The following is an 18,000-nucleotide window of genomic DNA, read 5'->3' on the forward strand; positions in this document are numbered from 1 at the left end:
ATCTATCTATCTATCTATCTATCTATCTATCTATCTATCTATCTATCTATCTATATATATATATATATATATATATATATATATATATATATATATATATATATATATATATATATATATATATATATATATATATATATATACAAATAATTCTCTCTCTCTCTCTCTCTCTCTCTCTCTCTCTCTCTCTCTCTCTCTCTCTCGTAATTGAGATTTCTTGGAAATAAAGACTAAAAGTCCTGATATTTACGATTACTTTGTTAAAAGTGTCATGGCAGGACAGCTTCTTGTATCTTTAATCTCCAGTAACAAATCCTAAGCCCAAAGAATGCTGCCCTCTCACCACCACCCTTCCCGTGCTCCAAGCTCCAAGCTATTTGTGTGTGAGTGTGTGTGTGTGTGTGTGTGTGTGTGTGTGTTAGATACCGTCCTGAATGTGCAGGTTAAGAGAGAGAGAGAGAGAGAGAGAGAGAGAGAGAGAGAGAGAGAGAGAGATGTAGGATGGAGTTGGAGGAATGAGAAGCATGGGGATGGGACGGGAAGGGGGATGTGGAGGGGAAGAGGAAGAAGGCAAGAGGCTAAGAGGCAGCTCCAGCCAATGACATGCCATGAAAAAAGGATGACATATCACTTTTGTTAGAAATATAGGCAGGAAAACTGTTTCATCAAACAGGGAGCCGTCTGTACTCATGTCAACCCACCGAGGCAGTCGCCTGCCAGTACACAGTATACTTCTAGCTTAACAAAACGGTTGTAACACCATATAGTGTCGCCTCCATTATAGTATCAAAAAATATCCTGGCTGTGCTTTATTTTACCCACTCCATCACTTCAAGTACTACACATACGCGCTCCAAAGTCACCCAGTTCTTTTCGTGGATTATATAAATGATCTCGTGGGAAACCATGAATCCTCAACCAGCTAATTATTGGCAGGCAATACCGAAATCTACAAGGCAACAGAAGTTGAGGTTGATATTGAAGTTTTCTGAGTTTCTCTCCTAAGCTGGATGTTCTCGCTGTCTGATCTGCCTGTAATGTTTATTGAAAATTGTTAATAATACGTCTTTATAATACGTTATATATATATATATATATATATATATATATATATATATATATATATATATATATATATATATATATATATATATATATATATATATATATATATATATATATATATATATATATATATATATATATATATATATATATATATATATATATATATATATATACAAACTACACAGGTCACCACGTTAGTGTCAAGAGAGAACACACACACACACATACACACACACACAACTGCTTGTTTCTTCATTGGGTAAACAAACGGTTTTCGAGGGGTTCTCGAGGGTTTGGAGGGGAGGAGGGAAGGAAAGCCACCAGATTCTGACGCCTTTATCCTTGTTGTGCAGACATGCAGCAACAAGCTATTGTATTCTGTTCAGCTAAAGAGTTCTACTGTGAAGGAGGTTATAGCTTGAGCTAGAGCTGGGTATTATGTGAAGGGGGACTTTGGGTGTTTCAATATGGCGGCCTGATGACATACACCTGGCCGAGATTGGCACTCTATGTTATAACTTATAACATACAGAGCTCGGCGAGTGACAATAACACGTGTGAGAGGAGAGTGGTGTAAAGTTTAGAAAAAAAAACCTACTGACTTATAAGACTTAAGCAAACACCCATCATGGAAGTGAGAAGACTGAAGATGGAGGAGTTTCAGCTGGTGCATGTAAGTGCGAGGATCCCGACTGGTGAAATGTGAAATATTGTAGCAAATCCGAACGGCATACTCAACCAGTCATTATTTTTAATATTTCTGCGGGATTTCAGTGCGTGTCATTTTGATTGGAGTGCCTTGTGTGGGAATTGTGGAGATAACCTTAGCTTACTGATCTTAAGACAGTAACTGTTTACTTCTGAACAAAATAGGAGGCTTTTCAAATCGTGATGTACACAATGAGATCAACAGTTAGCTTAAAGGACTGCAACTGGGATAATACTGAAATAACGTTAGCGTTTCCACCCGCGGCCAAAGTTAGGTTAGGTTTGAATTGATTAAGCTTAGTAATTTTATTGTTAAACCCTTCTTTGTGTAGATCACAATTTATAAAAAAGAATATTTCTACCCAGAAATAAATAGTAATTGTTTCGAAATTAATAGGGTAAGATTATTTCCATAAAACCCAAGGCCTGAATTAAAATAATTTAACTTAACCTGACCTTCGGATGAAAACACTAATGCTGTTTAAACCTGACCCTCAGATGAAAACAGTAATGCTATTTTGATATTATCCAATTATGAAAGTAACCTTAATATAGTCAATTTGAAACACTGACTTCATTTCCCAGCAAAATGTGATGTTTTTATTCAAATTACATCCACATGGTGAGGGGATCACTATTGAAATTAATGAACTGAATTAATCTAAACCTAACCTAATCTAGCCCCATGGTGAAAATGCTAAAGTTATGTTGCAGTACCCACCACATACACTGCCACACACAGCCAATCAGTCACTAGTGAGACTCTTACTTGGGCAGGCAGCAACTTGCATGGAGGAGTAGTCAAGACAGCACTCCCTCACCATGCACTGTGATGCAGGTGGAAGCAGAGGAGTGTGAGGCAAGAAGGACATGCAAAAACTATATGCACAGCACATGTGTATATTTCATAACTAAAGAACAGGGCACAGTTATCTTGTGACTTGTAGGTCACTACAGGCACAAGCACTCATACCAGGCAGAGAAGAATCTTAAGTGTGGCACACGCTGTCTGTACACACTCGCCAGCCAGAGTCATCTGGGTGTCTGCACACACTCGCCAGCCAGAGTCACTCGGACTTCCACGTAGAACACACAAAGCCAGATGTGGGCACCACAAGCCTCACACTACTACAATTTTCCACACAGCCACCCAGAATGACAAGACCCTGTGCCCCAACACACACAAGGCAAACATAGGTGCTGAAACACAAAACACATCTCCAAACATAATGCAGGAGCTGATGGAGATGATGGAAAGAAATGTAAGTGCTGTGATGGTGCAGTCAAGGCAGACCAAGAATCTCTTAGGCTTAGAGGATGACTGATGTCCTGACTGGTAACTCATTACACTCATATGTCTACTGTGAGTGCCCTGTCATGATTTAATTTCCCAGCAGAGGCCTCTGATTTTTATTCTGAAAATGTTTTGAAAAATTATCAGTTTTTTATACCAACCATATATTTAGCAAAACCTGATGTACATGTTGAATTTCTTTAACTAGGGCATCTAGGATCAGTCAGTACAATTTGATTGATGATTTCTCACCCCTGCATCCTGGCATGAAGCAACATCAGGTGGGGCCCAAGGGGAAGAAACAGGAGATAGCACAAACTTGCTGGCACACCAATTCACAGTTAATGTATTAACATATATGAAGACCATAAGACTTAAGTGAATCGTGTACCATGTGTAGAATTTTGAAAATGCATCACTCAGTCAATATCCTCATATAGAAATGGCGACAAGTTTCTAGGCAAGACCATTGTAAAGGATTCAACTGACTTGAGAGCAGCTACATTGTTAGGGAGGGAATTTCAAACACTGACACATCTATGGAAGTAAAAAAAAAAAAAAAAAAAAAAAAAAAAAAAAAAAAAACTCCTCTTGCTTTCTGTTGAGTAAAAGAATAGGTAATTTTAAATCTGTGTCCATGGATCCCTCTTGACTGAGGTGAGGTGAATATGGCCCTTGTCTGGAGATCACATTTTCCATGGAAAGCTCTCTGCTTGAAGTACAAAGATGTAAATTAAGTACCATGTTATGTTTTCCAGGAAATGGATGCCAAAAATGTCAAAGATCCAGAGTCATCAGCGAATGCCTTAGCAAGTGGCAGAATAGAGATCATCAGCATGGATCCCCTGGAGATGGAGCTGGACTTCATTGGTTATGACATTTCCATTATCAATGCTTACAGGAGAATAATTCTAGCAGAAGTAAGTGTGTGTGTGATTCAGTGTAGTGTGGTAATGGGAACATGTACCTTCATTGCTGGTAACTTTCTAAAATGATCTGCAGCATGGAGTGATTTACAAGGTAGTGTGGTGCCTGTAATGGACCTGAATAAAAGTGACTGTGTTCATAGACATAGTGTTAAAAGCTTAATGTAAGGATACTATGGTTAGTGTCATGCTTTTTTTTTTTTTTTGAGGGGGAATATTGTCTTTTTTTGGGAACCCTACTGTCACCAGAACTGTCAAACCTGGTACATAGTGGGTCAGCTATGGTTTGTGAGAAGGATAACCAGTGCCTCTCAGCACACCATTCTCTCTCTCTCTCTCTCTCTCTCTCTCTCTCTCTCTCTCTCTCTCTCTCTCTCTCTCTCTCTCTCTCTCTCTCTCTCTCTCTCTCTCTCTCTCTCTCTCTCTCTCTCTCTCTCTCTCTCTCTCTCTCTCTCTCTCTCTCTCTCTCTCTCTCTCTCTCTCTCTCTCTCTCTCTCTCTCTCTCTCTTGTCAGGATAATTCAAATCTGTCTGAAAATCTATGATAGTGATATTTGTATTTACCTTCATTATTATTTAGTCTACCTAGCAAAAGCATCTAAGTTTATTACCTTGTACCTTGATGCCATTTGGCTGCTGAATAGTTAATTTTATGTAATATTACGAATGATAGATACATTTAATTTGCAGGTAGCAACAATGGCAATAGAGAAGGTGTACATGTACAACAACACCAGTATTGTCCAGGATGAAGTTCTAGCACACAGACTTGGCTTGGTTCCCTTGAAGGTTGACCCAAGATTTTTCGAGTTCAGGAATAAAGGTATTGTTCCTCCACTTTGTCAGCTCTTCTTTTCAGCGGCATCAATTTGGGGTTGTTGGAATTGATCACCTATTTCCACCTTCCTTTGTCTTCTGCATCCTTTTCTGTTATACCCACTATCTATGCATACAATAACTTTGTCACCTACTCATGTATGCAGAGGTCCAGATAAATATTTTACATGCAATCATGAAAATAAAGCAACCAATGTAAGTAAAGTCTTTTTTATTAATTTCATATTCAGAAGATATGTTTATATACTTGCTTCTCAAACATGAAAATTAAGTTCAGACAATGATAAAGAAGAGGAGATTTTTACTATTTTATATTATGCTGGTTTAGTGAGAGAAATTGCACTTTTTGCTTTTTGTCAGTTTCTGAGATCTTGGTATTAATGGAGTAATAGTGAGCTGAAGACAGTGGTGGAGGCGTTCACTGGTCACTCAAGAGCAGAACTTCACAAATTGACATTATATGTCAGAAATCCACCAATTATCATTTTCTTTGCTTTCTTTGCTTGTTTTGGGGATGGGAGTGAGATATGTGGTCTTCCAATCAGCTGGACACTGGCTCTGATTGATTCCATTGATAATGGGAGCAGCTCATTCTGCAGAGGATTCTTAACACAGTTTAATAGGGAGGTTTACTGGTGTGGTGGTGTCTCGTCTTGAGTTTATTTAGGGTATGAATGATCTTGTACTTGTGGATTGGATGGAGTGGTGCATGTGTGGGTAGGTAGGCAGGGAGTGAGGTGAGGTCCATGTTAGGTAGGGACTGACAAATGTTGGAGAAGTGTTTGTTAATGACTTAAGCTGCTTGTGATGCTGGCAGGTGTGCTACAGGTGGGATGGGTGTAGTGTGTTTGATAAGGCCATATATGCCCCTGATCTTGCTGTACCATCTGGCAATGTTTTCTTGTTTGAGGTTGTGTATTTTGTTGGGGGTAGTAAGAATTCTTTGCTGTCTTGAATTCTTGTATGACTCAGTTGTGAATCTGCTGGGGATTGTTGAAGTAGACTATATTGGGTTTCTGTATGAGGCATTTAATCCCAGGTGTGATCCAAGGGACATCTGATGGGTGGGATTTTAGAGATTTCTCAGGAAAGAAGTGATGTTATGATGTGGCAATGATGTGATGATAGTTTCTCCATTTGTCACACATCCTCAACAGTGAGTATCCTAATCCAGGGATGATGTGTGATACACTGCCCACACCTCAAGTTTGTTGCTGAGTGATGTGATGTTAGGCAAGAACAAGGAGGGCAAGTCATACTATTGTCGTGGCACTTCAAGGTGTTGCACTGCTTGCTCTGCTTGGGAGTGTTTTCTTGTGTGAAGTGGTTATTCCACATGTCTGCTTTGTCTTTTACTGCAGTTATAAAATAGATGGAGTGTCTTTAGTTTCACTATCATGCTCACTTGTGGATATCTAGTGCTGTGTTGTAAGCAGTAGAGGGAAGGAATCATGTAGAGTAGTTTTGGTGCACACATGCTTACATAAGATAACTAAGTACAAACTGGGTGAGAAGTGGGGGGAGGCCAACAGGCTGGCATGGGTTGCTCTCAGGAACACTGAGGACACATCCTGCTCTGGTAAAGTCATGAGTCTTGTCCTAAACTGTGGTGCTAAAAACAACATATTGGTAGAATACTTCCAACTTAAAATTCGCTCGCATATCTGATAATGTGACATTCTTCAAGGGACATCTTGTATATACCATAATAATAATGTAACATGTGGTAATAATTCTTCATTGTGATACTTCCTGTATTGCTGTCATGAGGCATTGGGTTTAGAGTTATATTATTGTGAATAAGGAGTATGATATTCATGTAAAAACACTCATTTGAATTTTAAAACTTTATTTAGATTCTTTATGTATGATGAGTAAAGGTTGTTTATTGCATGCTAGTTTTTGTTTGCAGATGAGACTGAGTGGGGTGCGCAGGATTCTGTCAAGTATGAAATGAAGGTTCGCTGCACAAAAAACCAAGAAGCATCAGCCAATGAGACAAATGCAGATGTTTTGTATGTCAACAGGAAAGGTAAAGTTTTTATCAGTTTCCATTTGTTTCATTAGAATCAGACATATTTGGAAATAGTACTTTGTATGTACATGGGGCTTGGTCAACCTTACAACCTTACATGTCAACAGTTGGACCATTTGTAGGATTCTCTGTAATGAGTGTCTGTATTTTTCAGTTCTGTCATCCAGTCTGAAGTGGGTCCCATTAGGAAATCAGCCAGACATTTTCCAGGAATCCAACATGCAGCCCCTCCACCAAGATATTCTCCTAGCCAAGATGAACTGTGGGCACGAGATAAACTTAGAAGCTTTTGCTGTAAAAGGTTTGCTTGGCCAGTAGCATTTACAACAGTATGTAGACCCCACATACAAAAGGCACCACCATAGCAGAAGTGCAGTGGTAGCAGTAACATAGCACAGTGGTAGCAGCAGTAACTAGGATAGTTTAAGATTATTCAGTATTAGGAATAGTTTAATGTTTCTGAAGAATTATGAAAGGCTAGTTGCCTGGGAGATAGTATTTACACAGGTCAATGGTTCAAAATTTAGTTTCAGGACTAATTAGTATTTACATAGGTCAGTGGTTCAAAACTTAGTTTCAGGACTAATTCAAGATTTTTATTAGAAATTTGATAGAAGACTTCTTTTCCCAGCTTAATCCCTATTTAAGTCTCTGTTTCTAATGAACCTTTTTCTTGATGGTTGCTTGATTAAGGGACATTTTCTTTGGTATTAATATAACTTCTTGTTTCTATTTGGATTTTAATGTGTACTTATTAGAGAAACATGGTTGTCATGATATTCCTGCAAAAATATTGTAAAGCTTTGATGAATGTTCACTTTTATCACAGTATGGGATGTGTCTTACATACAAATCAACTTTCAGGTATTGGCAGTGACCACGCCAAGTTTCAGCCTGGCATGTGCTGGTACCGCATGTTGCCAGAAATAGAGATTACACGAGAGGTGGAAGGCAAACAAGCAGACCTCCTTCAGACGTGCTTCTCTCCTGGAGTGATAGATATTGTTACCACAGCTAATGGTAGGTCCTGGAGTAATGGACATTGTTATTACTGCCACTGGTTTATCCTGGAGTGACATATTATCACTCTGTTTAGTGTTGGGTATTTGGATGATGGATATTGTTACAAAGTAAAACCTCATTTAGAGTATGCTGTACAGTTCTGGTCCTTATATTACAGGAAAGATATAGCTCTATCAGAATTAGTACAAAGGAGAATGACCAAAAGGGGGATGAAGGGTATTCCTTACAAAATGAAGACTGAAGCTATTAAATTTACATTCTGTAGAGAGACATAGGTTAATAGGGGACCTGATAGAAGTCTTTAAGTGGTGTAGGGGTTATAACAAGGGTGACGTAAGCAAAATTCTCAATATCAGTAATCAGGATAGAACAACAAATGGGTTCAAGCTTGAAAAATTTAAGTTTAAGAAAGAGATAGGAGCAAATTGGTTCTCAGATAGAGTGGTAGATGAATGGAATGGATTTGGTAATGAGGTTGTTAATGTTGAGTCATTAGAGAGCTTTAAAAGAAGATTAGACATATATGGATGGGGTTGATAGGTGGAAATAGGTAGGTATATTTCATACAGGGACTGCCATGTGTAGGCCAGATGGCTTCTTGCAGCTTCCCTTATTTATGGCTGTATGGATAAGTATTGGTACCATGCCCTTTGTTAGGTGCTGGGGTATGCATATGCATATGGTAAATTGCTTTATTAAATATCAAAGCCATTGTGGATTCATACAACAGAGACCTCATTTTACTGATTTTGTCCTGTTGAAATATGAATATGAAAATCAGATGTACTATGTATTACCAATGGTCATCATTCTATTTCCTGCCACTGCTGGAATTCTCTCGCTGGTGATTGGTGGAAATATAGATACATTTTTTTTTAACATGTAGGAAACTGACTTTGTATTCCCACCAAAATCCTTTTTTCATGGTTCACCACCAAAATCCTTATTTCATGGTTCACCTTTAGTGTATTTTATCTTGTGTCATCCCAAGACATTGTGAGGGAGTGAACAAAACCATGAGGTATATAGAAGGCTTTATTTAGATAATCAGTAAGTTTGCACATAGTAAGGTATTCTTTATAAGTGTGTTTAGGTAGAAACCATCTGACATTCATTGCTTTATTGTACAATTGTGATTTTACAATTCCTTGAAATACATAGAAAAAGGAGTAGGTGAGAGAGGGACAGTGTGTGACTGTGGTTTGTAAACATATTGTGGGAGACATGCTGTAGGTCTGTAGGCTGTGGCAGAGAGAGAGAGAGAGAGAGAACATATGTACACGTGCATGCACAATTTACCATCCCTTCCTTTTCCCAACTCCTCCCACTCTCCCAGACCTTTCTGCCCTTGTGCCTCTCCATCCTTCCTGACTTTACATGACATTAAAAGTGCACATGCATTATTTTCTCATTTTCACATCACACCATTCATTCCTCTCCCCTCCCACACCTCACATTCACTCCACATCATGCTTCCTGTCACTACATCCTGCATTACAAGAATCTTCAAAATTGCTCTCCAAATTTCTCAGTGTTTCCTTTTCCTTATGATGTTCATGTTCTTGATATCAAGATACAACTCATTAACAGCATAGTCCTTCCAGTCCTCTGCCAGCTCAGATGGATCCTCTGTCTGTTGTCATTCTGTAAAGTAAAAATGAAAAGATCTCATATTTCTTGTGTTATGTATCTTTAGCATCATAGTTAATTCATGTAGTTGGCATTGTATATATAATATGTGAACAAGCAATCTATATACTAGTGTGTACGTATTTTTGTGTAACTGTTAGTAGCTCTGAAGTGATAGTGTTCATTGTATTTAAGTTTGCCATGCTGCATGCTAAGTTTATGAGATTACGCTAACATCGTCTTCTTACATTTTAGGGAAAAGAATTGCAAAAGTAAAGGATGCCCGAAATGATTCCTGCTCTCGAAATGTATTCCAGCATGACAGTATCAAAGATGCAGTGAAGCTTACCAGGAAGACAGACCACATCATTTGTAAGTTTCTTTTGAGTGCATTTATGTGAGATATATTTACAAGAATAGGCTTACATAATATGAGGAATTTTTTTAAGAGGAAGAGGAGGAAGAGTAGGACAATCTAATTGGACAGTTTATTGGTAATAGGTTGTGTATAGACCAGATCAAATTGGAAATATTCTATGCTTACTGTTTTGTTGAGGAAGCTCCAAGTTCCAGGTGTCGGAACAGAGCAACTGTTGAAGTCCATGGCTAATCATGTTTAGCCTGGCACTGTGCCATACAGCTGTATAGTGGATCTCCTCTAAGCTTCTTCCATTAACTTCTGAGCTGCTTTCTACTGATATACTTGACTTATTGACCATAGCAAGGCTGAGGCTTGAGGAGGTGCTTGTCTGGAAGTAGTTATGAATTGTTTAATATCATTGTTCCTCAATTTATATGGTTTCTGTGTTTCTAGTATTCTAATTGATAACAATCTGTTGTACCAAAAAAGTCTTTAGCCATGCTCTATACCAAGATCTTATACTTGTAGTTACTTTGTGATTGCTATGTTTATATTAATGCTTTTGTATTTTTTTTCCAGTTTACATGGAATCACACAGTGTACTGAAGAGTTATGAAATTTTGGAAGAAGCAGTCAAGATTATGAGTGCCAAGTGTGACACACTGCTGGGAGAAATTGAGAAACACTTGGAGACACCAATGGAGACGTAACTAGGAGTGTGCATGAATGATGGAGCATTTTACTGCTACTTCATTCACTGCATTTACTTTCATATTATATTAGTGTAATTAACAAATTAAATCTTATGTAAAACTGATGCTTTTCCTTTATCCTAAATTTGAGAATGATTCCATGGAAGGTGCTTGGAATGGTGATGGATTTGTAGATTGCCTCACTGCCTCAGTGCTTCTAGGGGATCAGGAGGCTGCTCTTCTATTAAATTCTGCTGCAAGCCTCAGTGGATGCATATCTGAACAGGGTAAGATAAAAAAAAAAGAAAAATAATAAATAAAATTATCTTTGTGTCCTGTTTCTTCATCCTATTATTCTCTCTCTCTCTCTCTCTCTCTCTCTCTCTCTCTCTCTCTCTCTCTCTCTATTCTTATATGCTTTGATGTATGTAATAGGCAATTAAGTACCCCTCTCTCTCTCTCTCTCTCTCTCTCTCTCTTCCCTTCTCTTTCTTACCCCCTTCCTCCACCCCTCTCATATTCACAAACAAAATTTTATAGATACTTGAGAACTATTAAATCGATAGTATAATATTTATCCTATGTGCTGCGAATAATAATAATTAATAATAATACTAATGTTAATAGCACTAACAACGACAGCTTCAACAGTAATGCCAACAGCAAAACCAGGAACGAGAGAGAGAGAGAGAGAGAGAGAGAGAGAGAGACTATTGTACTTTGTCTTTAGTCTTTGTATTTTTGTGGTGAATAAAGTAAAAACCAAATGTGTGTGTGCTGTTGAGTGAATTGTTCAGTCAGACAGTCCGCAAACGAGGAACAAACGTGAGAGCATTGTTTTATTACACTAGTCAGATGAGTGAGTGAGCTGATTTTGGACTTGAAAGGGAAAACACTACACACTCGCACAATGGACATGGCTTAAGCTGGGGATCCGACTAATGACCTTCACTAAACCATGCTGGTAACGCTTCAAAAGTGTGGCAGACAATGGTACATGATCCAGTCACTTTATAGGACAACAGAAAAAAAAAAAAACAACGCAAGATTCCAGTCCCCCAAAAAGCCAAACGGATTATTTAAAATTCAAGAAGTATCTTGGAACTCCTGCTTATATAACTGAGATGAACTAAGCACAAGAGTAGCTTGGGAGGTTATTGTACCGTCTGGCTGTTTTCTGTTTAGCCTTCTTGCAGTAGGCGTTAATAATTGTATAAAGAATCTTCGATATTTGCCAAAATACATTAACTATTTATTTACTCGTATATCAGAGACGAACGTAGCACCAGAGTAGCTTAGCAGGTTACTGTGATGTCAGGCTCTTTTCTATTTAGCTTTCTTGCATTAAGAAACTATTCACAGTGACATTAATACAGTTTTATAAAGAACCTTCTTTATTTCCCATAGTACATGAACTAGTCACTAGCATAATGAAGACGAGAGTACGACTCGAGTAACTTGGACTGTTGTCCCGTCATGCTGTTTTCTCCTTAGCTTTCTTGTATTAATTATTCACAATTCTTAGTGATTACATTATATCACAGTGGATATTGGCCACAGCAAGCACAAAACTTAGGTGTGTGTGTGAAATGTGAAAAAAAAAAAATGACTAGCGATGTTAATTACTAAACTACTTCTGCCATAGCTATTTTTCATTTATTTTGATCGTTTCTTCATAAATTTCAAAGAACACTACATTTATATATTAATGGAGACCCACCACTACCAAACATTTATGATTAAAAATACTATCTAGACATACATACCACTGAGAAATACTTGAAGTAAGAAAATCCGGTTAGAAGACGGCACCATCCTCTCCCAGCAGCTCTGGCCGACTGATGCCCTGTGGTAAGTTAGCAGGTCGGGAGTGCGTGTATGCTTCGAAGCTGAAGTCGAAACCTTGGATACTTTTGCCTTTCTTATGAGGAACAAATAATATCTGTTGTGGATACGAGATTTGTGTTCCTTTTCCCGCTAAGGTGTAAGCGCCATGCATGCTGTGGATAGATGCAGTGGATTCCGACTTTTTATGTAAAATTTATCTTTTGTATGCACTGTATATTATTATTAACCTCGACTTACCTTCTGAACTCTCTCTCTCTCTCTCTCTCTCTCTCTCTCTCTCTCTCTCTCTCTCTGTGTGTGTGTGTGTGTGTGTGTCGATAGGAATGTTAATCAATCAGCTTTGTCACAGTGATCATTACCTAACTCTTCATGTCCTAACCAGCGTCACAGCTTACTTATATGAGCATTCATTGAAACAACACAACGGAAAGGAGTCGATGTTTTATTACGCAAATCTGAAACTGGAAGAGTACAGACACACATTTTCATAAGAAGTTGTTTTATAGTGCCCATGTGAGATCCTATTCGGATAGGCTATCCTTTACATCTTTGTGGAACGTATCACACTCGCAGCAACATAATTGTCCAACACTGCATTTGTTAGGTGAAGCACCCACATAGACTTAAAAAGAACACTTGTTTAAGGAACGACCGGGTCAGATTCTGGGATGTCCAAAGCAGATCTGATGGGCACTTAACTTTGTGATGTTAGGAACTGGTCATATACTCACAGATGCGACTGTTCTCTCTACATAGAACACTCAGACAGACAATAAAAATAAAAAAGAGTTATTGTCCGGGTTGCACGATACGAAATAATAATAATAATAATAATAATAATAATAATAATAATAATAATAATAATAATAATCATATTATTGTCTTAAAGAGAATGAATGAGAGGGCTGGCAGTGGACCAGGCAAATGCTTCAAACATAAATCCTAAATATTCCTTTTGAACGAAATGCGAGCACTCGAGGATGATAAATGGATGAAAAGAAAGAAAAGAACAGAAAAACAACTTAGTCATCAGTAAGAGGTGGCAGAGCCTGGCCGCCCCCCCATCAGCGAGGATGAGTCAGGTAGGTGGTGAGGACGAACACGAACCAAGTCTCAGTGATGTGGAAACCGTGAGTATTTTTCTGGTCCAGTTCAGCGTGAGGGTCGCCACGCGGGCACGGCGATCAGGGGGATGCTTTAGCGTGCACCGCGGCTCGGACACGCCGGAGAGGGAAGTGTTTTAGCTCAGGAGCCAGAGTTCACTGGTGCAACCTCAGCGGAACTGGAGTGTGAAGATATTCTGTTAACCTTAGAAATATTTGTACAATCTGTGGAAGTTTTCAACCTCCATATAAATGAAGCGAAGCCACTTCTTCCTTAACAGGTTAATTCAGTGATTCTTTATGTCAATAAGATGAAAATAAATGAAATTATATTGTCCACGAGGTGCTGGCCTGAGCCCGCGCACACGCACGACCACCTCTCCTCGCCCACGTCAAGGTCAGCGATCCAATCGTCGGCTTGACGCACACGCCAATGAACCAATGTTTGTGTCTCGTCATTAGGTAGTACTGGAATCTTAATGTACACGTGTTCACACAGCCAATACATTCATCGTTACTTTTTTGTGCATTATATCCATGTACTTCTTGTCACGTAATTTCAAACCGGTACTTGACTCTCTCCGAATACATCCAACGTTCGGCTGTGGCCAGGGGACACCTCACGGCCCGCGGGGTCTGTGCTGCTGTGCTGAGGTCAACGAAGCAATTATTTAGTCTTACAGTTAGTAATCAATAGGTTGGTTGGCAGGATCGGCTAGGTGTGTGGTAAATATTAGGATAAGTTCTAAGGCAATGTACATCAATCACAGCACACTTCTGCTAAGTCGAAAAGGAAAGAAGGTCCATGTTAAACTCTTATATTAGCAAGCTAATTCATTAAAATGCTAAACAAATCCTTCCAAATCTATTATTTAGGAACATTATCTTTGGAAGAATTCAGGAGAGCTATATATTAGTTTGCCCTTGAGAGCAGCAACAGCAGCAGCAGCGATCCTCTGGGTCGCGGGGGCCGCAGACCCACCGCCGATAAACACGGCCAGACTCCCCGCGGAGGGCACAGGGCAGGCAGGCAGGCGGGCGGGCGGGCGGGCAGGGCGCGACCAGCACTGTCTTGTAGGTCTGTAACTTATGTGATGATCTGTATTTTACTTTCAGCGCAACGCTAGTCTTCACATCACAAGTGGCCGGCCCGGGGATCATGACCCAGGTGAATCTGATGGCTTGACTTGACTTGCCACACGGGGTGGCCAGCATATGTAGGGGAAAACTAGCTTCATTTTGATTAGCAAATGCAGCTTTATGTCTTGGACATTAAAGGAAATACATACATACATCAACTGTACAGTATTAGATGCATAAGGAGACCACAAAGACCTCCCCCTTGTCTAAAGTTACAGTAAACACACAAGCAGCTACCAGGCTGGAATATGTTAAAACGGTCCAAAGCGGCACACATCACCTCACCACTTCAACGATTGGCACAAAATAAATATCACAGAATACAAACATAAAATCGAAGTTTGAATAGGTATCCTGAAGCCTATTTCTGATACTGGGGACTATGTGAGCATTGTTGAACAGGTCAGGCTATACGCTAGGGCGGCAGCTCCTTGTGGTGGACACTGGGCGCGGGGCGCGGGGCGAGGGGCAGTTCGAAGCAATAGTTGAACCTCACGGCTCAGGGACAGGAAATCGAAATGATAATCTTGTTTTGTATGAGGGTTGTGAACCAACTTGCAGGTAAACATAAGGTTCCTCACCACCATTCTGAAGCTCTCTTCAGATGCTACGACTCGTGATTGCAAACCATCTTAAATTACAGCAGCTCCATCGGCTCTTAAAGCTCTTGGATAAAGCTGCATATTTCTTTAGTAAAGCATATATTCTGCAGTTCCTGTAGGTACCTTTCGTGTGACAAGTGTCAACAAATTGACGTAACTTGAAAAGCAAAAACACAATAATGACTAGCTTATGTTTAACTTGATTAATCAAATCAATGTACATTATATTCTATCTACAGGCTCAAGTAGCAAACAATGTTGATTATTTATGGAGTTGGGGTTGTGTACATACATTATTGTGGTGTAATGAACTATATAATGTATAAATATCTAAACAATATGAAAAACGTAAATGGAATAAATATAAATTGTTTTCTGAAAAGTAATACTAGTGTAAATAAAATTCCGTGATGAAAACAAAGTTCACTTATAATCAAAGTTACAATGCACAGGGGCAAAATACTAGACGGGCTGAAAGAACTTATATGACAAGTTCAACATTTGTTTGGTCTAAATTTATGTAACGAATATCAACATGCGTTAACTGTGACAAACAACTGTGTACCGGTCCGTCCTCCTGCTCGCCCCGCGTAACAACTGGCTAAGTGAAGGATTGGGGTAACTATGGAATCTAGGGAGCTTGTATCTTCCAGAACAGCCCTGTGTCTGACACTGGGGTGGGGCGCAGGATTTGCCAGCCTGGGTAGGCTGTGTGGCCCTTACTGTACTCGTTTCCTTGTCCATATTTACACCCAGCAACTGCTTTTCAGCTTTGGTGGACAGCATTGTGCTTTTTTTTTTTTCAGACACAAAACACATCAGGCTGCTCCTTGCTGCGGGGCCTTGGCGCGGCCGTCGCTCCACTGTGTTCCGTAGCACTCGCATCACTAGCCACTGCCGGCGTGACAGATCTATTCTCTACTAGACCTAAGATGGCACACGAGAGGCTGAACACTGTTCTGGCAACAGTGGGCAGCAGAAGCAGGAGCAGCGGCTGGCTTCCCTCTACGGTACATGACACACAAATAAACAGCACAGACAGCCAGGAGTGGCAGAAACACTATATTGATATGACTGGGCAGGGCTGCTCGGGCAGACTCCTTCACTCCGCACGGCTGCTGTTCACTAGTTCATGGATACAGCGAGTATTTCAAAAGCTTAATGAATATTAACGACAAGGATTAATTCTTTTTAAGACGAACAAAGTTTCTTACAAGTAACACATTGTGTCAATATTTCCACACACAACGGTGCAACACTACATCAGTTACGCTTCGCAGCATAACCAAGTTTGTATTATATTCACCTTAAGTTTATCGCACCTTGAGACAGAGTGCTGCAGTGCCTCGGGCGGCGGTGGTGCTGTGCCCACACCATGGGCCGGGGGTCGCCAGCACCCCCTCGCTACACCCGCTGGACGCGACACCAACACACCGGCGTGTGCGTGTGTGTTGCACTACACCACTGGGCCACTGAGGCGCAGACTGTGTGCTGCCGGTGGTGAAGCACCTCTGCTCGGCCTCCATAGGAACACTGGCTAGTGGCTGCCTCGGGGAGGGGAGGTGTAGCGACACTGGAACAGAGCTGACACCTCTGCTCGGCACTTTTTCCAGGAACCTCATTAAGGATGCATACGTATTTATCAGAATATGCATTTGTTCATGTATATATGCATTCATATATGTATATATGTATACAAACATATACATTATACATACATGCATTATTTACATATGTATTTGTAAATGGATAAAGTTACTGAATGGTCATCTATTCTATTTTCCAGGAACTTAGAATTGGCTGTTGGTGGCGGGAGGCGGAGTGAGCCGGGCCACGCGAGGAGGCACACCTCTGCACGCCAACGCAGTGTGCGAGACTTGACGTTTTATCCACAGGAACTCGGGGTTTCATCTTTCATTCTTTTCTATTCTTGCAGTTAACCAATTACGAATATTGCTACGGATTATGATATCTCCAAGAAGAACACAATCTGCGTACATTTTCGGCCTGACATGTTTTCTTTCTTCTGTCCTCTGGGTTGTTATTCTCATCATCATTATATCAACCAGCTTCAATGGTTGGTTAGCGCAGTGTTCGATCAGCGGGCAAATGAGCAGTTCTGGACTCAGGTCAGTCTGCAGTGCTCTTTTCTGAATCATTTACTTTTCTCCTTCATTGTGATCATCTGGGAAGGTCGCTCGCCACAGTGGGCAGAGCGGACCTGTCTCCTCGCTATGTACAGTACAGTCCTGGACACCTTCCCGGCGCTCCTTGGCCGTCACAGCTTCCCACACTGTTGCCAAACGTGTTGAGCAGCCTGTAATTCATGTGGCGCCGGGGGTGACCTTGGCGGGAGATTTACTGACTCTGGTATTGCAATGGAGAGGCATCAACACTCATAGATGCCGGTGATGGGGATCAACGCTGACGGGGGCGCCTAGTTGAGGCTCTGGTTGAGGCTCGGATGGGTGGGGGGAGGCGGCGGAGGAGCGGTGGGGCTGGTCTTAGCCATCATGCGGACGGTGTTTTTGAGCGCCTGACGCTTGTTGCAGAACCAGATCCTGACCACCTCCCGCTCGTAGCCCAGCTGCTCTGCCAAAGCCGTGATTTCGGCGCCTGAAGAAAGAAGCGGTTTAGTTCACGTGTCGAGAATTTCAGCATTATCCATTACAACACAGCACACTTGGATGCTTTAGTTTATAATATGAATTAACAACACCTACAAAGATAGTAAC

General features: G+C 40.4%; 2 protein-coding genes across 2 annotated transcripts in view; one reads left to right on the forward strand and one right to left on the reverse strand.

The window, feature by feature from the left end:
- Window positions 1-1,583: 1,583 nt before the first annotated feature.
- On the forward strand, window positions 1,584-10,693 carry LOC135100050 (DNA-directed RNA polymerases I and III subunit RPAC1-like). The gene is made up of 8 exons (XM_064002922.1): window positions 1,584-1,741; window positions 3,829-3,990; window positions 4,686-4,818; window positions 6,745-6,864; window positions 7,022-7,168; window positions 7,732-7,887; window positions 9,775-9,891; window positions 10,460-10,693. Exons 1-8 carry the CDS (start codon window positions 1,697-1,699, stop codon window positions 10,588-10,590), a joined length of 1,011 nt encoding a protein of 336 aa, XP_063858992.1. The 5' UTR covers window positions 1,584-1,696; the 3' UTR covers window positions 10,591-10,693.
- Window positions 10,694-12,846: 2,153 nt separating this feature from the next.
- The window catches only part of LOC135100049 (POU domain, class 6, transcription factor 1-like), a 157,086-nt gene continuing 151,932 nt past the window's right edge, over window positions 12,847-18,000 (reverse strand). The window contains exon 12 of the mRNA XM_064002921.1: window positions 12,847-17,881. Within this exon, the coding sequence (XP_063858991.1) occupies window positions 17,703-17,881 (179 nt within the window). The 3' untranslated portion in view covers window positions 12,847-17,702. The remainder of the gene's footprint in view (window positions 17,882-18,000) is intronic.

The sequence above is a fragment of the Scylla paramamosain genome, chromosome 4, assembly GCF_035594125.1.
Source record: "Scylla paramamosain isolate STU-SP2022 chromosome 4, ASM3559412v1, whole genome shotgun sequence".
Lineage (NCBI taxonomy): Eukaryota > Metazoa > Arthropoda > Malacostraca > Decapoda > Portunidae > Scylla > Scylla paramamosain.

Coding starts and splice junctions, on each gene's coding strand:
- LOC135100050 (XM_064002922.1), top strand. CDS start 1,697: ATGGAAGTGAGAAGACTGAAGATGGAGGAGTTTCAGCTGGTGCAT. Junction 6,865..7,021: donor TTTGTATGTCAACAGGAAAG/GTAAAGTTTTTA, acceptor TGTATTTTTCAG/TTCTGTCATCCAGTCTGAAG. Junction 7,169..7,731: donor AGAAGCTTTTGCTGTAAAAG/GTTTGCTTGGCC, acceptor ATCAACTTTCAG/GTATTGGCAGTGACCACGCC.